This window comes from Procambarus clarkii, chromosome 31, assembly GCF_040958095.1.
Source record: "Procambarus clarkii isolate CNS0578487 chromosome 31, FALCON_Pclarkii_2.0, whole genome shotgun sequence".
NCBI classification, from domain to species: domain Eukaryota; kingdom Metazoa; phylum Arthropoda; class Malacostraca; order Decapoda; family Cambaridae; genus Procambarus; species Procambarus clarkii.
Window position 1 is genome coordinate 12,062,810 of NC_091180.1, and position 23,448 is coordinate 12,086,257.

The window sequence follows — 23,448 nt, forward strand, 5'->3', positions numbered from 1 at the left end:
AGCTTACACAAGCTGTCAGGCTAGACAAGCTGTCAGCTTACACAAGCTGTCAGGCTAGACAAGCTGTCAGCTTACACAAGCTGTCAGGCTAGACAAGCTGTCAGCTTAGACAAGCTGTCAGGCTAGACAATCTGTCAGCTTAGACAAGCTGTCAGGCTAGACAAGCTGTCAGCTTAGACAAGCTGTCAGGCTAGACAAGCTGTCAGCTTAGACAAGCTGTCAGGCTAGACAAGCTGTCAGCTTACACAAGCTGTCAGCTTAGACAAGCTGTCAGCTTACACAAGCTGTCAGCTTAGACAAGCTGTCAGCTTACACAAGCTGTCAGCTTAGACAAGCTGTCAGCTTAGACAAGCTGTCAGGCTAGACAAGCTGTCAGCTTACACAAGCTGTCAGCTTACACAAGCTGTCAGCTTACACAAGCTGTCAGCTTACACAAGCTGTCAGCTTACACAAGCTGTCAGCTTACACAAGCTGTCAGCTTACACAAGCTGTCAGCTTAGACAAGCTGTCAGCTTACACAAGCTGTCAGGCTAGACAAGCTGTCAGCTTACACAAGCTGTCAGGCTAGACAAGCTGTCAGCTTACACAAGCTGTCAGCTTAGACAAGCTGTCAGGCTAGACAAGCTGTCAGCTTAGACAAGCTGTCAGGCTAGACAAGCTGTCAGCTTACACAAGCTGTCAGGCTAGACAAGCTGTCAGCTTACACAAGCTGTCAGGCTAGACAAGCTGTCAGGCTAGACAAGCTGTCAGGCTAGACAAGCTGTCAGGCTAGACAAGCTGTCAGCTTACACAAGCTGTCAGGCTAGACAAGCTGTCAGGCTAGACAAGCTGTCAGCTTACACAAGCTGTCAGGCTAGACAAGCTGTCAGGCTAGACAAGCTGTTAGCTTACACAAGCTGTCAGGCTAGACAAGCTGTCAGGCTAGACAAGCTGTCAGGCTAGACCAGCTGTCAGCTAACACAAGCTCCAATAAACTGCTCCAATAAACTCGCCCCTCGGGGCAAAATTTAATGTAAATTTAAAGACTGCCGTGCCAGCTCCGACCTTGCCACTATCCACCCCCTGACCCCCTCACCCGTCCCGGCTAGGGTTAACGTGTGCTCGTCCTATTATCTCCTGGCTCACTGTGGACTTGTAAGGCCGCCTCTCTCAGTACTGTAACTACCCCCGCACTCCCTACATGAAGACGCCCACACACACCCACTCCTGACTCCCCCCCCCACACACACACACACCCCCACTCCAGACTCCCCCCACACACACCCACCCACTCCAGACTCCCCCCACACACACCCACCCACTCCAGACTCCCCCCCCACACACCCACCCACCCACTCCAGACTCCCCCCCCACACACCGACCCACTCCAGACTCCCCCCCCACACACCCACCCACTCCAGACTCCCCACCCCCACACACCCACCCACTCCAGACTCCCCCCACACCCACCTACTCCAGACTCCCCCCCACACACCCACCCACTCCAGACTCCCCCCCCACACACCCACCCACTCCAGACTCCCCACCCCCACACACCCACCCACTCCAGACTCCCCCCACACCCACCTACTCCAGACTCCCCCCACACACCCACCCACTCCAGACTCCCCCCCCCACACACACACACCCACCCACCCACTCCAGACTCCCCCACACACACACACCCACACACTCCAGACTCCCCCCACACACCCACCCACTCCAGACTCCCCCCCCACACCCACCTACTCCAGACTCCCCCCACACACCCACCCACTCCAGACTCCCCCCCACACACACCCACCCATCCACCCACTCCAGACTCCCCCACACACACACACCCACACACTCCAGACTCCCCCCCCCACACACACACCCACACACTCCAGACTCCCCCCACACACACACACCCACACACTCCAGACTCCCCCCCACACACACACCCACACACTCCAGACTCCCCCACACACACACACACCCACACACTCCAGACTCCCCCACACACACACACCCACACACTCCAGACTCCCCCACACCCACCCACCCACCCACTCCAGACTCCCCCACACCCACCCACCCACCCACTCCAGACTCCCCCACACACACACACCCCCACACACTCCAGACTCCCCCACACACACACACCCACACACTCCAGACTCCCCCCACACACCCACCCACTCCAGACTCCCCCACACACACACACCCACACACTCCAGACTCCCCCCCCCACACACACACACACACTCCAGACTCCCCCCACACACCCACCCACTCCAGACTCCCCCCCCCACACACCCACTCCAGATTCCCCCACACACACACACACACTCACTCCAGACTTCCCCCTACACCCACCCACTCAAGACTCCCCCCACACACCCACTCACTCCAGACTTCCCCCTACACCCACCCACTCCAGATTCCCCCTACACACCCACTCCAGACTCCCCCCCCCCCCCCCACACACACCCACCCACCAACTCCAGACTCCTTACACACACTCCCACCCACTCCAGACTCCCCCCCCCCCCCTACACACCCCTAGGCACTGAACTACAGGCCAGTGTCCTTAACTTGTATACCATGCAAGGTGATGGAGAAGATTGTGAGAAAAAACCTAGTAACACATCTGGAGAGAAGAGACTTCGTGACAACCCATCAACATGGGTTCAGCGAGGGTAAATCTTGCCTTACAGGCTTAATAGAATTCTATGATCAGGTCACAAAGATTAAGCAAGAAAGAGAAGGATGGGCGGACTGCATTTTTTTGGACTGTCGGAAAGCCTTTGACACAGTACCCCATAAAAGGTTGATGCATAAGCTGGAGAAACAGGCAGGAGTAACTGGTAGGGCGCTCCAATGGATAAGGGAGTACCTAAGCAATAGGAAGCAGAGAGTTATAGTGAGGGGTGAGACCTCAGAATGGCGTGAAGTCACCAGTGGAGTCCCACAGGGCTCTGTGCTTGGACCTATCCTGTTTCTGATATACGTAAATGATCTCCCAGAGGGTATAGACTCATTCCTCTCAATGTTTGCTGACGACGCCAAAATTATGAGAAGGATTAAGACAGAGGAGGACAGCTTGAGGCTTCAAGAAGACCTGGACAAGCTGCAGGAATGGTCGAACAAATGGATGTTAAGAGTTTAACCCAAGCAAATGTAATGTAATGAAGATAGGGGTAGGAAGCAGGAGACCAGATACAAGGTATCACTTGGGAGATGAAATACTTCAAGAGTCAGAGAGAGAGAAAGACCTGGGGGTTGATATCACGCCAGACCTGTCCCCTGAAGCTCATATCAAGAGGATAACATCAGCAGCATATGCCAGGTTGGCTAACATAAGAACGGCCTTTAGAAACTTGTGTAAGGAATCTTTCAGAACATTATATACCACATATGTCAGACCAATCCTGGAGTATGCGGCTCCAGCATGGAGTCCATATCTAGTCAAGCATAAGACTAAACTGGAAAAAGTTCAAAGGTTTGCCACCAGACTAGTACCCGAGCTGAGAGGTATGAGCTACGAGGAGAGACTACGGGAATTGAACCTCACTTCGTTGGAAGACAGAAGAGTTAGGGGGGACATGATCACCACATTCAAGATTCTCAAGGGAATCGACAGGGTTGATAAAGATAGGCTATTTAACACAAGGGGCACACGCACTAGGGGACACAGGTGGAAACTGAGTGCCCAAATGAGCCACAGAGATATTAGAAAGAACTTTTTTAGTGTCAGAGTGGTTGACAAATGGAATGCATTAGGAAGTGATGTGGTGGAGGCTGACTCCATACACAGTTTCAAATGTAGATATGATAGAGCCCAATAGGCTCAGGAACCTGTACACCTGTTGATTGACGGTTGAGAGGCGGGACCAAAGAGCCAGAGCTCAACCCCCGCAAGCACAACTAGGTGAGTACAACTAGGTGAGTACACACCCACCCACTCCAGACTCTCCCCCTCCACCACACACACACTCCAGACTCTCCCCCGCACACACCCACTCCAGACTCTCCCCCCCCCACCACACACACACTCCAGACTCTCCCCCGCACACACCCACTCCAGACTCAACCCCCCAACACACATACTCCAGACGCCCACACACACACACATACTCCAGACACACACACACATACTCCAGACGCCCACACACACACACACACACACCCTCTCTCTGAACCCTCCAGCACTAATCCACCCCCACACAGCCTCTCCCTCCCCCCCCCCATACACTACCTTCCTCCCTCCCTCCCTTCCTTCCTCTCTCTCTCTCTTCCCCTCTCTCTCTCTCTCCCCTCCTCTCTCTCTCTCTCCCCTCCTCTCTCTCTCTCCCTCTCTCTCTCTCTCTCTCTCTCTCTCTCTCTCTCTCTCTCTCTCTCTCTCTCTCTCTCTCTCTCTCTCTCTCTCTCTCTCTCCCCTCCTCTCTCTCTCTCTCTCCCCTCCTCTCTCTCTCTCTCTCTCTCTCTCTCTCTCTCTCTCTCTCTCTCTCTCTCTCTCTCTCTCTCTCTCTCTCTCTCTCTCTCTCTCCCCCCTCCTCTCTCTCTCTCTCTCTCCCCTCCTCTCTCTCTCTCCCCTCCTCTCTCTCTCTCTCTTCCCTCCTCTCTCTCTCTCCCCTCCTCTCTCTCTCTCTCTCCCCTCCTCTCTCTCTCTCTCTCTCTCTCTCTCTCTCTCTCTCTCTCTCTCTCTCTCTCTCTCTCTCTCTCTCTCTCTCTCTCTTCCCTCCTCTCTCTCTCTCTCTCTCTCTCTCCCCCTCCCCTCTCTCTCTCCCTCCCCCCTCTCTCTCCCTCCCCCCTCTCTCTCCCTCCCCCCTCTCTCTCCCTCCCCCCTCTCTCTCCCTCCCCCCTCTCTCTCCCTCCCCCTCTCTCTCCCTCCCCCCCTCTCTCCCTCCCCCCCTCTCTCTCCCTCCCCCCCTCTCTCTGTCTCTCTCTATCACACACACACTCATAGGGAAATCATGGGAGACGAACTCGGGCTGCCAAACACAGGAGGACATTCGCAACTGGAACAAACACAGAGGATGGGGTGGAACAGGAAGACTGGATGAAGGAAGTACTCCAGCAAATGCGGAATGAATTCAGTGAAGGACTGAGGGTAATGAGGGAGCCAATGAGCCAACCTGCAAGATGATCTAAGGGCAGCAAAGGAGGAGATAAGATGCCTAAAGGAGACTCTTCCACAATACCAGGCACAAACCGTACCCCAGGGAGATGGGAATGCTACTGTGGAGGGGACCACCACAACCCAGATCTCATTTGCTGAAATGCTTAAAAAGACCCCTGAAGCTAGGTCTGCAGTTAAGGAAGTTGCCATGGAAGTGGCCTCCTCTCAGGAAGCAGCTAGATGTACTAGCCGGCTGATAAGAGAGAAAAAGAGCAGTAGTAGTAGCAGGCATTTAAGAGCAAACAGGGACCAGACCAAAGGAGCGGAGAGACAAGGACAAAAACATGGTTAAAGAGATCCTAAAAGAGGTAAGGATGGAGGGAGCTGAACAAAATGTTGAAAAGGTTTTCAGGCTTGGAAAGTACAACAAGGACAGAGACCGAATGATAAAGGTGGTATTCATGAGCGAAATCGCGAAAGAGGAACTGTTAAAAAGGAAGAGCTGTCTAGCAGATGTAGAGAAGTTCAAAAGAGTATTCCTGCAGAGGGATATGACAAGGGAAGAGAGAAAGCAGGCAGCAGACGCGAGGAAGGAGCGCAGGGAGAGCGAAAGGAATCGGGGAGCCACAACCCCGAACCCTACAATCTCAGAGGGGAATGGGGAACCCTCCTCAAACAGTGCAACAGCCACAGGGATTGGGGCACCACCCCCACATTCTACCCAACAGATACCCAACCTGCCCCATCCCCTGTCAGCCCCCCACTAAGTACCCACCTAGGGCACCCTCCCCCCACCCACCCCCCTCCTCCCACTCACCCCCACCTCCCACTCTCCCCAGGACCTCCCTTCTCCCACATCCCTCAAGCCCTCCCCTCTTCCACATGCCTTCCCGTCTCTCCCACCCCAAGCCCTCCCTTCTCCCCTGCCCCCCTAAGCCCCCCACTCTCCCCCACCCCACCTAAGTCTTCCCCTCTCCCCCACTCCCCTAAACCCTCCCCTCTTCCTCACCCACCTCAACCCTCCTTTTTCCCCCACGCCCCCCAAGCCCTCCACCCTTTTCTCCCCCCCCCCAAGCCCCCCCATCTCCCCTATCCCCCACAGCCTCTCCTCCCCCCATGCTTCCCCAACCCTCCCTCTCTCACCCCTACCCTCCCCCTCTTACCCACCCCCCTTACCCTCCCCCTCTCCCCCACCCCCCAAGCCCTCCCTCCTCCACCAGTCTCCCCGTGCCAGGCCCCCCCAGCTCCCACTCACCCCAGATACCAAAGGTCCCCCCCCAGAGAAGAAGCAGAAGAGAGTCAGTTTCAGGGTAATGTACTCGAACATAGATGGAATCACAAGCAAGACAAGTGAACTAAGGGAAAGAGCACAGGAAGTTAACCCAGATGTGATAGGACTCACTGAAACAAAACTCTCTGGTATCATAACGAATGCCGTGTTTCCCCAGGAGTACACAGTAAATAGGAAAGAGAGGGAAGGTAGGGGAGGAGGCGGAGTGGCCCTACTCATGAGAAAGGAATGGAGTTTTAAGGAGATGGCCATCCCGGGCTGTGAGGAGTTCAGAGACTACATAGCAGGCACCATAACAATGGGAGGACCAAAAATAGTAGTAGCAGTAATATACAACCCTCCACCAAATGACAGAAGACCCAGTCAAGAGTATGAAAACAACAACATGGCAGTTAACACTATAATTGAGAGGGCAGCCTCTGCTGCCTGTAGAAATAGATCCCACCTGCTCATCGTGGGCGACTTCAATCACGGAAGGATTGACTGGGAGAACAAGGAACCGCATGGAGGCGAGGATACGTGGAGAGCCAAACTGTTGGAGGTGGTGACAAGAAACTTTTTAACCCAGCATGTCGGAAAACCCACAAGGATGAGAGGCAATGATGAACCAGCGACACTCGACCTAGTCTTCACTCTGAACGACTCCGACATAAGAAAAATCGGCTTTGAGGACCCAGTAGGAATGAGCGACCACAGTGTACTGGTGTTTGAGTACTTGATTGAAGAAGAGTTATTGAACTCGAGGAGGGATACCGAAACCAAAAGGTTAGCATACCGAAAGGGAAACTATGAGGGGATAAGAAAATTCCTAACAGATATAGCATGGGAAACAGAGCTCAGGGGAAAGACGGCCCAAGATATGATGGATTACATCACACAGAAGTGCAAGGACACAGCAAACAGGTTTGTCCCAGTCCAAAAGGAAAACAGAGAAATGAAAATGAGAAACCCATGGTTTAATCAGAGATGTGGGCTAGCTAAGCAGCAAAGTAAAAGGGCATGGAGAAACTATAGGAATAACAGGACACTGGAGAGCAGAGAAAGATACCAAAATGCCAGGAATGAATATGTCAGAATGAGAAGAGAGACAGAAAGACAATACGAAAATGACATCGCAAGCAAGGCAAAGACTCAGCCTAAATTGTTGCATAGCCACATCAGGAGAAAAACAACAGTAAAGGAACAGGTTATGAAATTAAGGATAGGGGCGGAAGGATTCACTACAAATGTCAAGGAAGCGTGTGAGGAATTGAATAAGAAATTCCAGGAGGTCTTCACCTTAGAGCAAGGAGAAATTCCAGAGGTAAGTGTGGGAATAGCTAACCAGAAACCACTGGAAGAGTTTGAGATTACCAGCGGGGAAGTAAGGAGGTGTTTACTAGAGTTGGATGTGACAAAGGCTATAGGCCCAGATGGAATCTCCCCTTGGGTTCTAAAGGAAGGAGCAGGAGAACTGTGCCTACCACTCTCCATAGTGTACAGTGGTACCTCGGAATGCGATTGTCCCTGTATGCGAGGTTTTCGGAAGGCGAGGTGTATTTACTCCAAAAATTTGTCTCGGAAGGCGATGGTTACTTCGGGAGGCGAGTTTGGACGCGAGTTTGTTGATACGCGTACAGCCGACCTAGCGCGTGGTGGTTCGGCGATCGTCGCCCCTCCGCCCCTCAGTTTATTATTGTCTCGCGCTCAGTGACTACCCCCACATCAATTCTTCTTGTGGATTTTCAGTGTTTTGTTGGATTTTTGGTGATTTGTCTATACAATTTGTTATTATATATCTCACCATGGGTCCCAAGAAAGCCAGTGGTAAGGATAAAGGCCAGAAAGCTCATGTGAGGATGACAATAGAGGAGAAACAAGAGATCATTCGGAAGCATGAGAACGGTACACGTGTTGTTGAACTTTGTAGGCAGTACAACAAAGCCACATCAACAATATGCACTATACTTAAGAAGAAAAATAAGATTATGGGTGCTAAAGTGGCAAAAGGAGTAAGAACATTAACGGCACAAAGACCACAAATACTTGAAGAAGTGGAAAAGTTGTTATTAATTTGGATACACGACAAGGAGTTGAGGGGTGATAGTGTTTCGGAGGCCATTATTTGTGAGAAAGCCAGGGTGTTGCACGAAGACCTTCTAAAGAATACCCCTGCAACGAGTGATGCAGATAAGAAAGAGTTTAAGGCAAGCAGGGGCTGGTTTGAAAAATTTAGAAAGAGAAGTGGTATCCATAGTGTTACAAGGCATGGGGTTATGTGATGTGATTATCGAAGGGGACTCCCCTTCCAAACAGTAACTCCTCTCCTCCTCCCCCCTCCTCACCATCTTCCATACGCCTACAGCACTCGACAGCAAGGTAAGTAATAACTGGAACACAGTTTTGTAGGTTTATTTAGATGAATTAGGTAAATTAGGTATAAAAATTTAGTTTGATGTGGGGTTTTTGGGGTAGTCAGGAACGGATTAATTCATTTCCCTTTATTTCTTATGGGGAAATTAACTTCGGAATGCGAGTTTTCGGAAGGCGAGGTGTCTCCAGGAACGGATTAAACTCATATTCTGAGGTATGCCTGTATAACAAATCACTGGCAACAGGGGAACTGCTAGATATTTGGAAAGCAGCTAACGTAGTCCCGATATACAAGAAAGGGGATAGACAGGAGGCACTGAACTACAGGCCTGCGTCCCTAACCTGCATACCATGCAAGCCGATAGAGAAGATTGTGCGAAAAAAACTAGTAGAGCATCTGGAGCGAAGGAACTTTGTAACACAGCATCAACATGGTTTCAGGGATGGCAGGTCCTGCCTAACAGGGTTACTTAAATTCTACGACCAGGCAACAAAAATAAGGCAAGAGAGAGAAGGGTGGGCAGACTGCATATTTTTGGATTGTCAGAAAGCCTTTGATACAGTGCCACACAAGAGGCTAGTGCGAAAGTTGGAGACGCAGGCTGGAGTGAAAGGGAAGGTACTCCGGTGGATAGAGGAGTACCTAAGCAACAGGAGACAACGAGTCTGTGTGAGGGGTGAGGTCTCAGATTGGCGAGACGTTACAAGTGGAGTCCCGCAGGGGTCAGTCCTTGAACCTATACTGTTTCTGGTATATGTAAATGATCTCCCAGAGGGTATAGACTCGTTCCTCTCAATGTTTGCCGATGATGCAAAAATTATGAGGAGGATTGAAACAGAGGATGATAGTAGGAGGCTACAAGATTACCTAGATAGACTGAGTGAATGGTCCAACAAATGGCTGTTGAAGTTCAACCCGAGTAAATGCAAAGTAATGAAACTAGGCAGTGGAAACAGGAGGCCAGACACAGGATACAGAATAGGAGATGAAGTACTTAATGAAACAGACAGAGAGAAAGATCTAGGAGTTGATATCACACCAAACCTGTCTCCAGAAGTCCACATCAAAAGAATAACATCAGCGGCCTATGCGAGATTGGCTAACATCAGAACTGCTTTCAGAAACCTGTGTTAGGAATCCTTCAGAACCTTGTATACCACATATGTAAGGACATTCCTGGAGTATGCGGCCCCAGCATGGAGCCCGTATCTAGTCAAACACAAGACGAAGTTGGAAAAAGTTCAGAGGTATGCCACTAGGCTAGTCCCAGAACTAAGAAGCACGAGTTATGAGGTTAAACTACGTGAACTGCACCTCACGTCGCTGGAAGACAGAAGAGCTAGGGGAGACATGATCATCACATACAAAATTCTCAAGGGAATTGACAGGGTGGACAAGAATGGATTATTTAACACGGGTGGCACATGCACAAGGGGACACAGGTGGAAGCTGGGTACCCAAATGAGCCACAGACACATTAGAAAGAACTTTTTTCAGTGTCAGAGTAGTTAGTATATGGAATGCATTATGCAGTGATGTGGTGGAGGCTGACTCCATACACAGTTTCAAATGTAGATATTTGAGAGCCCAGTAGGCTCAGGAATCTGTACATCAGTTGATTGACAGTTGATAGGCGGGACCAAAGAGGCAAAGCTCAACCCCCGCAAGCACAATTAGGTGAGTACACATTTTCTCCCTCTCTCCCTCTCCTTTCTTCTCACCTCAAGAGGGTTAGACCGCCCCCACCCATCCATCTCACACGCACACACAAATACGTGGACAAACAAACAAACGCGCGCACACACACACACACACACACACACACACACACACACACACACACACACACACACACACACACACACACACACACACACACACACACACGGAGCCGGCCGGCCGAACGGACAGCACGCTGGACACATGATCCTGTGGTCTCGGGTTTGATCCCGGGCGCCGGCGAGAAACGATGGGCAGAGTTTCTTTCACCCTGTGTCCCTGTTATCTAGCAGTAAATAGGTACCTGGGAGTTAGTCAGCTGTCATGGGCTGCTTCCTGGTGTGTGTGTGGGGGGGGGGGGAGTAGTAGTAGAAACAGTTGATTGACAGTTGAGAGGCAGGCCGAAAGAGCAGAGCTCAACCCCTGCAAGCACAACTAGGTGAATACACACATTGGATTGGAGAACTGGAATTGGAAACAAACATGGCAGAGAGCAGACATAACACAAAGGGAGGAGGAGGACAAGATGTCTCGCTTGAGGATGCACTCGTTCAAATGTTGAGTGAAATCAGGGTGGAACTACAGGTAATGAGGGAAAAGGTAGCCAACCTGCAGGATGAACTGATTGTGGCAAGGGAGGAGATTAAAAGCCTGAAAGTGAATCCCCATATCAGCCACGACCCAACCTTCAGGAAGATGGTAATGTATCTATAGAAGGAACTTCTACATTACAACCCTCATTTGCTGACATCCTTAGAAGAACCCCGGAAGTTGTCTTTGCAGTACAAGAAATTGCCATGAAAGTTGCTACATCTCAGGAAGCGGCAAGAGATGCACTAGCCGACTGATAGAGAGGAAAAGAGCAGTAGTCATAGTAGGTATGAAGGAGCAAGTAGGGGCCACTCCAAGGGTGAGGAGAGAGATGGACAAAGCCACAGTCAAAGAGATCCTTGAAGGAGTACAGATGGACGGGAAAGAACTGAATATAGAAAAGGTTTTCAGGCTTGGCCGGTACAACAAGGACAAAAATCGATTGATAAAAGTGGGTTTCAAAAGCGAGAACATAAAAGAGGAAATTTTAGCAAAGAAGAGCAGCCTACTCAATGTGCTGAAGTTCAAAAAGGTATTCCTGCAGAGCAATATGACCAGGGAGGAGAGACAGAGGACAGCAGCAAGGAAGGAGCACAAGGAGAGGGAAAGGAATCAGGAAACCATAACCCAGAACCCTACGATCCCAGAAGGGAGTGGGGAACCCTCCACAGGCAATTCAACAGCCCCAGTGGGAGGAGGATCACACCCATCTCCCAACCAATAGAAGCCCTACCTACCCCAGCCCCTACACTCCTCCACCACCCTAAGCCCTCCCTTCTTCCCCACACCCAAGCCCTCCTTTCTCCCCTCCAACCCCCCTCTTCCCACCCCCCCCAAGCCCTCCCTTTTCCCCCACTCCTCCAAGTCCTCACTTTTCCCCTACTCTATCCAAACCAGATCCTCCCAGCCGCCCCACAACCCAGGTCCCCCTCACTTTCAGCTCCCCTCATGACCCAGGGCCCCCCCCTTCCCCCTCCCCATCCCAGACCCTCCATGTTTACCTACTCCAGTGGAAGCAAAACAGAAACTGTGGAAGGACAGAAAAGAGTCAGCTTCATGGTGATGTACACGAACATAGATGGGATTACAAGCAAGGCGAGTGAATTTAGGGAAAGAGAACACGAAATAAACCCAGATGTAATTGGAATTACAGAAACAAAACTTAGGAATCATAACAAATGTGGAGTTCCCCCAGGATTACACTGTAATAAGGAAAGAGAGGGAGGGTAGGGGAGGAGGCGGAGTGGCCCTACTCATGAGAAAGGAATGGATTTTCAAGGAGGTTATCCTAGACTGTGTAGGGTTTATAGACTACATAGCAGGCACCATGACGATGGGAGGACCTAGAGTAGTAGTAGCGGTGATATATAACGCTCCACCAAATGACAGAAGACCCAGGCAAGAGTATGACAGAAACAACATGGCAGTTAATAACATAATTGAGAGGGCAGCCTCTGCTGCCTGTAGAAATCAATCCCATCTGCTCATCATAGGGGGGACTTCAATTACGGAAGGATAGACTGGGAGAACAAGGAACCGAACGGAGGAGAGGATACATGGAGAGCCAAACTAGTGGAGGTAGCGACAAGAAACTTTCTAAGCCAACATGTCAGGGAACCCACTAGGATGAGGGGAAACGATAAACCAGCGAGACTCGACCTAGTCTTCACTCTGAATGACTCCGACATAGGGAAAATTGACTTTGAGGCCCCAGTAGGAATGAGCGATCAGTGTACTGACGTTTGAGTATCTGGTCGAAGAAGGGATAAAGTACTCAAGAAAGGGAACTGAAAGCAAGAGGCTAGCATTCCAAAGGGAAATTACAAGGAGATAAGAAAATTCCTAACGGATGTAACATGGGAATCAGAGCTAAGGGAAATTACGAGGAGATAAGAAAATTCCTAACGGATGTAACATGGGAATCAGAGCTAAGGGAAAAGACGGCCCAAGACATGATGGAATACATCACGCAGAAGTGCAAGGAGGCAGCAGAAAAGTTTATCCTGGCCCAAAAGGTAAAAGCTGAAATGCAGATGAGAAACCCATAGTTTAATCAGAGATGTAATCTAGCTAAGCAACAAAGTAAAAGAGCATGGAGAAACTATAGAAATAACAGGACACTTGAGAGCAGAGAAGGTTACCAGAGAGCCAGGAATGAATACGTCAGGGCGAGAAGAGAGGCAGAAGGGCAATATGAAAACGACAGAGCAAGCAAGGCTAAGACCCAACCCAAATTGCTGCACAGCTACATCACGAGAAAGACAACAGTGAAGGAACAGGTAATGAAACTGAGGATAGGGGCAGACAGATTCACTACAAATGACAAAGAAGTGTATGAGAAACTCAATATGAAATTCCAGGAACTCTTCACATTAGAGCAAGGAGAAGTTCCAGAGATAAGAGAAGGAATAATTAACCAGGCACCACTAGAGGAATTTGAGATTACCAGTAGAGATGCAAGGAAGCTATTGCTAGAGTTGGATGTGACAAAAGCTTTAGGCCCGGATGGAATCTCACGATGGATACTAAAGGAAGGAGCAGAAGCACTGTGCCTGCCACTCTCCATGGTGTATAACAAATCACTGGTAACAGGTGAACTGCCAGAAATTTGGAGGGCGGCAAACGTGGTCCCGATATACAAGAAGGGGGACAGACAGGAGGCACTGAACTACAGGCCAGTGTCCCTAACTTACATACCATGCAAGCTAATGGAGAAAATTGTGCGAAAAAAGCTAGTCGAACAGCTGGAGCGAAGGAACTTTGTGTCACAACACCAACATGGTTTCAGGGATGGCAAGTCATGATTCACAGGATTAATTGAATTCTACGATCATACAACAAGAATCTGGCAAGAGAGGGGTGGGCAGACTGCATATTTTTGGATTGCCAGAAAGCCTTTGACACAGTGCCACACCAGAGACTAATGTGAAAGCTGGAGGTGCAGGCAGGAGTGAAAGGGAAGGTACTCCATTGGATAAAGGAGTACCTTAGTAACAAAAGGCAGCAAGTCACAGTGCGGGGTGAGGTATTCGATTGGTAAGACGTCACCAGTGGGGTACCACAGGGTTCAGTCCTTGGACCCATACTGTTTCTTATACAGTATATGTAAATGATCTTTCAGATGGTATAGAATCATTCCTCTCATTGTTTGCTGATGATGCAAAAATTATGAGAAGGATTAAGACAGAGGAAGACAGTATGAGACTACAAGATGACCTAGACAGACTGCATGAATGGTGCAACAAATGGCTACTAAAGTTCAACCCGAGTAAATGTAAGGTAATGAAACTAGGCAGTGGAAACAGGCCAGACACAGCATACAGAATGGGAGATGAAGTCCTTCATGAAATGGACAGAGAGAAGGATCTAGGAGTTGATATCACACCATGTCTCCTGAAGCCCACATCAAAAGAATAACATCTGCGGCATATGCGAGGCTGGCTAACACCAGAACTGCCTTCAGGAACCTGTGTAAGTAATCATTCAGAACCTTGTTTACCACATACGTAAGACTAATCCTGGAGTATGCGGCTTCAGCATGGAGCCCGTACCTTGTCAAGCACAAGGCGAAGCTTGAAAAAGTTCAGAGATATGCCACTAGGCTAGTCCCAGAACTAAGAGGCATGAGTTAGGATGAAAGACTGCGAGAAATGCACCTCACGACACTAGAAGACAGAAGAGTAAGGGGAGACATGATTACTACCTACAAAATTCTCAAAGGAATTGACAGGGTAGATAAAGATACTGTTTAACATGGGTGGTACGCGAACAAAGGGACACAGGTGGAAACTGAGTGCCCAAATGAGCCACAGGGACGTTAGAATGAACCTTTTCAATGTCAGTAGTTAACTGATGGAATGCATTAGGCAGTGATGTGGTGGAGGCAGACTCCATAAACATTTTCAAATGTAGATATGATAGAGCCCAATAGTCTCAGGAATCTATACATCAGTTGATTGACAGTTGAGAGGCGGGACCAAAGAGCCAGAGCTCAACCCCGGAAAGCACAATTACGTGAGCACACTCCAGATGCCCCCCACACACACTCCAGGCACCCACACCCACTACTGACATCCACATTCACTCCAGACACCCCTGTCATACAACCCTCACTGCCTCCTATCACTCCCTCACTTCATATATCCACTCCCTTCACTGCCTCCCTCCCCGTTTTTATCTTCACTACACTAACTCGACCTCCACCTCACTCCAGCAATCTATCCATCCTTCACGACAAGGTGGGTAACTAGAGTGGTGGGAATGGCAATGTTTGTTTACAATTGGTGACACCCTTCGTGACCATTGGCTTGGTTGATTACAAATGGTAACTCAAGAGGATTCAATGAAAATATTGTATACAGTATACCTTTTCTAAGGTGCATAGAGATTCATTGCTGTACAACTAAATAGTAGTATATAACAATGAATTATACTAGTTATATACTGTATTAGTAAAAAATGCATTACATAAATGCCTCCTGAAGGCATCACCCGTTGCAATGAATCCTTCACTCCAACGAATCAGGCGTGGTACCAAATAGTTTGCCGAATCGAGATCGACCACCAGTAAACCACTTTTTGTAATTTGAATTTTATAATCAGGAAAATAAAGCTAGAAAGCAATCAAATATTCCTAAGTCTAATATAGCATACATGCACTATATTAGGCCTAGGATTGCTAGGAGAGATTAGGTTAGGTCTTGTACAGTATATATGTTGCAGGTAAAAAAAAAAAAAAAGTTTCTGATTCATCCAAATTCAAAGTACTGTACAAAACATCAACTTTTTGGTGGTCTATCACAACTTTCAACTGGTTACTATAACTACTTTCACTTTAGGAGGCTGGGCTAAAATTTTCTCAAGAAAACCGGCAAGGACGGAAGGCCCAGAGAGGGAGGAAGCCGCCGCCACGCGATGCCTGTCAGCTGCACACATTCTTATCCTTGCCAAGTGCTATATACTTGTAATGGCTTAGTGCTTTCTCCTGATAATTCCCTTCTCTTCCCTTCCCTTCATCACTCACCAATGATAACATCACCCCTACCACCACCTGCCTCACCCCAACCCCTTCTCCACTAGCACCACCTGCCTGCCTTTCCTGACAACAACCCTTATTGTGTCAGGATCAGGGATTTGAACCCACTCCCTCGCATGGGGCAGTGCTTAAAACCCTGAGTTTGCTTCAGTTGTAAGTCATAGGAATCCTAGCGGGTTCAGTGGAATCTCAGGTTGCATTGCATTTGACCACGTTGTTGCATGGTGGTCTAGGGTGCTAGTTTGGGAGTACCGAGCGAGCGGGTTCGAATCCTCCAAATGGTTTCTACAGATTTTCTCATTGATACATCACGTTAATATGATTTCATTGTGTAATAGTAGTACAGTAGTAGTATTAATATTATAATATATATTATTATTACATACTTGTATCTTTACCTGTAACTCTCTCTTTAACACCTTTCTTAATCTCTTGGGCAGCCAATCTCTTACTATTTCTCTCCTGACAATCTCCTTCGGCCTCTTTGACCACTGGTTCCACAGTGTTATCCTAAAACAATATGATATATAATTAGTTCCACTTTTTATTAGCAATTAAATAATAAGATCCAGTGTGTTGTGACAAAAGCAATGCAATTATTGTTTTCTAATTTGACAGAAGACAAATAATTTAATATGCTACGACCTGTACCACCTCCCAAACATCCTCTTTATAAGTTCAAGTACCAAAATTATTATAAATTAGATCCAATTAAAATTGTTAAATATATAATTTCCCCTAGGCACCGACTCTTGTTCTTAAGTATGATTGGACAAGCAGATGCAAATTCCAGCATGCACTCAAGTATTCTTACTCATGGTAATCAAATTAGAAAAGTCAGCAGGTGAAATATTGCAACCTAGAACAGATGTTTCTAGTGCTGAAATATCCTCCATAAAAAAATTATTATGCATAACATCTATATACTAACACACACACACACACACTCTCTCTAGTGCTATTTACAAGTACAAAACATTGGTTCCTCACTGCTAATCCTGAGCTGAAACTCTTCCTTGATAGATGTAACAGAACCCATGAACACCACACTAGAAATAAATACTATCTCTTTGATACACCATGTATCTATGCCTTTTCCAAAAGTAAAACCAAAAATACCTAATTTCATCCTTGTATTTCCTACCATGTGCATCAAACTCACACTGTATCTTTTGCTACCCACTCCCCCAATATCCCTTAACTTAAGACATGTAACTTTACCAGTGTAATCATTTCCATCAATTTATATTGTAGTTATTATAATGAACTCAAATTTTGCTACAAGGTACCTGTACTTCTTTATAAACTTATCTGTCAGATTAAGGACCTGCCTGAAGCACTAAGCATGTCAGTGGCTTTGCAAGAATGTAAGAACACCAATGTTATTTACTCTCACAAACCCAATGTACCTTCTTGTATACTGTGTATATATAAATGAATAAAAAATCAAGGAAGAGGATTAGCATTATATAATGCTAAGCTGATTATAATCAGATCAGGATTAGCATTTCAAAACAAGGTTTTGTACACAAATAGCACAAGAGAATATGTGTGTGTGTGGCTAACACTTTCAGGGATTTAAACAGAAGGTCTGTGTTGTAGATAGTTTGTTATACTGTAGTTCTATAGTAGATTTTTGCCAAGTGATGATGGACTTGAAGTAATTTGCAGTGGTTGAATCCTATGCACAGATACTGTATGTAAGATAGGGATTGATTAGCGAGTAGTATAATGAGAGGAGAGCAGAGTGAAGGAAGAAGAGGAAACTAATATCAGTTTTTAAGAGAGTATACCAACAGTTTTTGAGACCTTTTGGGCTGTGTTATATGTGGGTGCTGAAGTTCAATCCCTTGTCTGTGTATAGGCCAAGGAACTTTCCATAATTGTTATTGCTAATGTTAACATCGTCTATCTGAATTTGAATTTGGTTTGATGATTTACTTCTAAATAAAATATAGTAGGTCTTTTCTATGTTCAGTGAGAGATTGTTGGGTGACATCCATGAGTGGACTTTTTTTTTAATTCATTATTTACAATATTATTTAATGTGTTGGGGTTGGGGTCTTAATAGATAAGGTAGTATTGTCAGCAAATAGTATAAGTTTAAGAATGTTGGAGACATTTGGTAAATCATTGATATAGATAAGAAATAGGAGAGGTCCTAAGATGCTGTCCTGTGGCACTCCTACAGTTAATGGTACAGTAGGGGAAGTTATATCATTAATGGCTACATATTGATGCCTGTCACTGAGATAGGATCGAATATACAGTAGTTCAGAGTAAGGCATTGGATTCCATAGTGGTGAAGTTTAAGTAGTATCAAAGGCCTTTCTCAAATGAATGAAGAGTCCAATTGGGATCGCAGTTTTGTGTGAATGAATTATAGATACTGTAGTAAAAGTGTTATATATTATTGTGCCAGATGGATGCTCGCTTGACTGTTTCGTTTCGATGCTCGCTTGACTGTTTTGTTGTTGTCAGATCAGCTGTGTTGTGCTTGTGTACAGGTTAGTGGAATGGAATGTTAACTTCTAGTTTAATTTCTGTTTGTTCTAGCTTTAGTCATGTGAAGTTTGCTTATTGTTATATATAGTTTAAGCACTGCTTATTCATTAGAAGTATTGTATATTATATGGCTTATGTTACTGCAGGATGTAACTGTACTGTAATTATATCAATAAAGCCACAAGTCTGGCAATGCTTCTCCTTTACCTCAGATACAAAGTTTGTCAGACTGACTGGTAAAAGGAGTAGTGTGTTAGGATAGCTGCCGGTGAGGTATGTAATAAAATGGGTCTCTGGGATTTTTCTGGCAAGGTTAGCACCAATTGAGGAAAAGAAGCTATAAAATTCAGGTGCCATTTCCAAGTCTGTTGCAGGTGTGTTACCATATGTGGAGAGTTTTATCTGCTTCTTATGTGATTATTGTTTAGATCCTAGGATGTTAGAGATGGCTTTCCATATTTACGTTTGCATCTTTGAATTTACTGTCACAATAGAAAAGTCTGGCTCTTATTATAATATTGGTAAGCACTTATGATTATTTCTTAATTACTACTTTCGTAACTAGACCAATCCTATTTTTTTTTATATTCATATTTCTTGTTAATTACTTTAGGTATGCCACTTGTGAGCCAGGGCTTAACCCTAGACAGCACAATACATACATATATGATTTGACAAAAAATAATTTAACATAAGTTTTTAAAACATGCACAAACACTTTACAATTTTTTTTTTGCATAATCAACTAGGCAAATGCTCCAACTTCGTCTAAATGATCACAGCGTAACTTGAAAAACGAGGGAATCAAAATGAATGTTAAAAATGAATATTGAAAACTTCAGATTTTCAATTCAGAATAAAAAATATGAACTATCATTAATTGTTCATTTAATGTTATTATTCTCTCAGAATAGATTATGATTTTCATTAAATTAGAATATAGGTTTTCAGTATAGTTTACTGTAAAAAAAATCGTCAATAGGGCATTTGAAATATGTGGCAAATTTAGACCAAAAAAAAATTACAACTCCAAATGTATAAAGTTTATGAAAAATCCATTCTGATGGAATTGTAGAACAGACAGCTGAGCACACAATGTGTCAAAATAGTAAGAATCGGTTAAAAACTAATTTTAGAAGCCACTCGAAATTGAAACTCTGGTTTCAGAGATAATTGAAGTTGAAGTTATCAATGAATAAAGGTACTTTTATTTCATTGCATTATATGTTTTAATAAACATTGTTTGGCACTCATACTCGAATATGTGAAAGTTGTAGGTCAGTATGTGTTGAAATGAAGTCAAGAAAAAATAACCCCCCAAAAACACAAAATATAGGGATAATTATAATAATTATAATAATTTAGGGGATATATTTTGGGTATACTTTATATAAGTGAAAAAGCCCTAACATGGTCCCTAATCATCAAAACAACCTAAAGAGACAAAGAAAATATAGTTTGAAATCAGATAAAAAAAAACAGCCCAAAAAAATTAAAAGTAAAGTACCAAGTTTTGCGAGTTGTGACTGATTTATTTGTCGACCAATTCCATTCTATCTTCACATAGATTTGGAAACACATGCATTCTCCAGGATGCAAAGGTTACAACAAAATCAGATAATAAACAGAGGAGAAAAAAAACTAATATCTTAAAAAAAAAATCCCCTAAAAAAATATTTTGGGGACATTGATGAAAGTAACATATATTAGCATTGGACAATGTATTTATATGATATATAACAAAACAGATCATATTAACATAGTTATTCATTATTTTTATGTTATGTATTACTCAGCAATGATATAAAGATACCAACTGCATATCCACTTTGTGGACAATTCTTACTACTGTACTATTATTCTTCATTGAGCATAGGACAGGTGCTTGCATCTCTTTATTACTGCATAATCCTTCAGTTCCAGTTATTAGGAGCTGTTCTCCTTATCAATAAAACGTTCTTATTTTTCAAAAATTTGTCCAAAATCAATTTCTGAAAATATTTTGATGAAAGTTTCACAGCATTGAAGCCAATAAGTTGGAGATTTGTTTAACATTTTACAGTTATTTTTACATAATTTGAATATTTTTCGCTACTATACCCCCTATATTCACGGAAATATGCGGGGTCTAAGGGTTAATCTTTTGGCAGTTACTTGCTTGACGAGGACAGTGTGTGTTGTAGAGGCTTAGAATCTTGGAGAGGAAGATGTCGGCTAATGAAGTTATATCCCGAGTATTATTGAATTTAAATTCCCAGCTTATACTGTATTATGAAGTGCAGTTATGAGACTGCCTATTGCTGCTTTGCTGTGTAATCTGAAGGTAAGTTGCTTGGTATCCAAAGGTACTTTCCTGGTATCCAAATGTGTTATGTCCATATTTGCTATGAGGAAGGTTGGATAGTGATCTAGGATACCTTGAAAAAAAAAACAAAGCTGCACTATAAAATTTTAGGGAAAATAAACAGGCAGAAAATTGCTGGATAGTCACTGAAATCATGAAAGCTGAGAAAATACAGTACTGTTCTAACTAATCAGGGAAGGGTACACTCAGCTGTAAATACAGATCAAACCAAAGTGAACACTGTACCCACTGCCATGTTCGCACCCACTGAACTCAAGATATACTTCTACTGTGTCAGACATCATAGTGCCAGAATTAATTTCAAACAAGTACTTATCACCTTTCAATATCGAGTACATATTTATCAGAGGGCCACTGGGCCAAATCCCTGCCGTCTTGCTTTTCTCGATGACTGCGATTTTGTCATTGGTGTTTTCCTTGAACGTAGGCGACTGCTGCAATTTGGCCCGATTGTGTTTTTTTTTTTTTTGCTAGGAACGTGGGTAACGACCACAATTTGGCCCCATAATTTCTCCCGTAGGGAAGGAGACCACTACATATAAAATATCAAATAGTTAAAGCATTGGATAAATATTTCCGGTCATCCAAAACATTAGACCACATCTGACCTAGTTGTATAACACAAACCACCGGGACAACCATATAATGAGTGTGTACATAGTACACAGAAAATGTAACCCCGGCTACACCAAGAACAGCTTCCTACACTAGTGGGAAGACTGTGTGAAAATGTTCTTAGGAAAGTGAGTTTCAAGGTAATGTACTTACATCACCTTAGACTTTATTTTTTACTTATTTATTTCAAGTAACAAACATTCATATAACTCATTTTTTATTCAATTTACATGAAACTTACACCTTATATGTAAAGTTTGTCTCTACAAATCTGCAAAAAGCATTTTTTCCTAAGTTCATTTATTGATTTTATAATAGCAATAAACATGTTACATTTGCATTTTTTTTGGGGGGGGGGGAATTTGACTATTTGTATTAGGAAAACTAAACATTTTGGAAAATCCCTAACTTCAGATCTTTTAATATATGCTAATGTGTCAGAAAAGAGTCATAGAATGATTATATCTGAAACGTGTGGTTGTATATACACACTTGAAAATGTGTAATATTCGTTGAAAACAAAAATTAAATCTCCCTTTCTATTTAGGCTGCAGTACTGAAACTTGGAACAATTTCAGTCCTTTTCATATACAACTAATCAAAAAATATTGGTTGACATTGAACAACTTTTAATCAACTAATCTAATGGTCCCTTAACACAAGACAAAGTTAGAAAAGATCCAGAGGTATGCCACCAGACTAGTTCCAGACCTGAGAGGTATGAGTTATGAGGAAAGGCTACGAGAATTAAAACTCACACACCTGGAAGACAGAAGAGTTTGGGAGACATGATCACCACCTACAAAATTCTCAAGAGGAATTGAGAGGGTGGACAAAGATAAATTATTTAGCATAGGCATAACATGAAGAAGGGAACACAGGTGGAAACTTTGTACTCAAATTAGCCACAAAGACATTAGAATTTTTTTTCAGTGTCAGGGTAGTTAACAAATAGAATGAATTAGGCAGTGGTGTGGTGGAGGCAGACTCCATACACAGTTTCAAATGTAGATATGATAAGAACCCAATAGGCTTAGGAACCTGTACACCAACATAAATCTACCCAGGAAATCAGATTAGCCAAAAGAAACTACAAAAGAAAACTTGCCCAAAACATAAAGGAAGATCCAATATCATTCTACGCATATATACATAGTAAAACAAAAACAAAGGACTCTGTAGGACCCCTAAAAGATGACACTAACCAAGTTATATTGGATGATAGAAGGGCAGCAAACACACTGAATGAATACTTTACATCAGTATTCACACTAGAAAGATTGAACGACATCCCATCACCCACACAAATGTCTGAAGGAGATAAAGAGAATGAATTAAGGAATATACCCATTACATGCGACAACCTGGAAAAGCATTAACAAACTAAATGATTCAAAATCCCCAGGTGTGGATGGAGTTCAATCCAAAGTCGTAAAGGAACTAGCAAATGCACTATACATACCACTGAAACTCCTTTTCAGGAAATCCCTGGACCAAGGAATAGTTCCCCTGGATTGGAAATATGCAATTATTACGCCTATTTTCAAAAAAAGCAGAAAGAACTTGGCAGAAAACTACTGTCTGATCAGCTTGATCAGTTTGCACATCTGCAAACTCATGGAAAGAATCCTATGGGAGGTAATCTACATCATCTCACAGAGAACAATCTTGTAAAATCAATACAACATGGGTTTGTTAAAAATAGATCCTGCACCTGCTCACATTTCTGGAAACGATAATGGCTAATCAGACAAAGGAATTCCAGTAGATGTAGCTTACATGGACTTTGCTAAAGCTTTTTACAATGTACCACATGAGACACTGGCAAGGAAATTACAGGCGCAAGGAATAAATGTGAGAATACTGGAATGTATAAAACAATTGTTAAAAC

General features: G+C 44.7%; 1 protein-coding gene across 5 annotated transcripts in view; it reads right to left on the reverse strand.

Annotated features, from left to right (window-relative positions):
* Nucleotides 1-23,448, reverse strand: part of LOC123749106 (uncharacterized) — a 55,738-nt gene that overhangs the window by 19,017 nt on the left and 13,273 nt on the right. For 4 of the 5 annotated variants that reach the window (XM_069334340.1, XM_069334339.1, XM_069334343.1 and 1 more), the window contains exon 2: nt 16,471-16,582. In XM_069334340.1, the coding sequence (XP_069190441.1) occupies nt 16,471-16,582 (112 nt within the window). Of the gene's footprint in view, nt 1-16,458; nt 16,583-23,448 lie in introns of all 5 variants that reach the window. The other variant, XM_069334342.1, reaches the window with a different exon arrangement.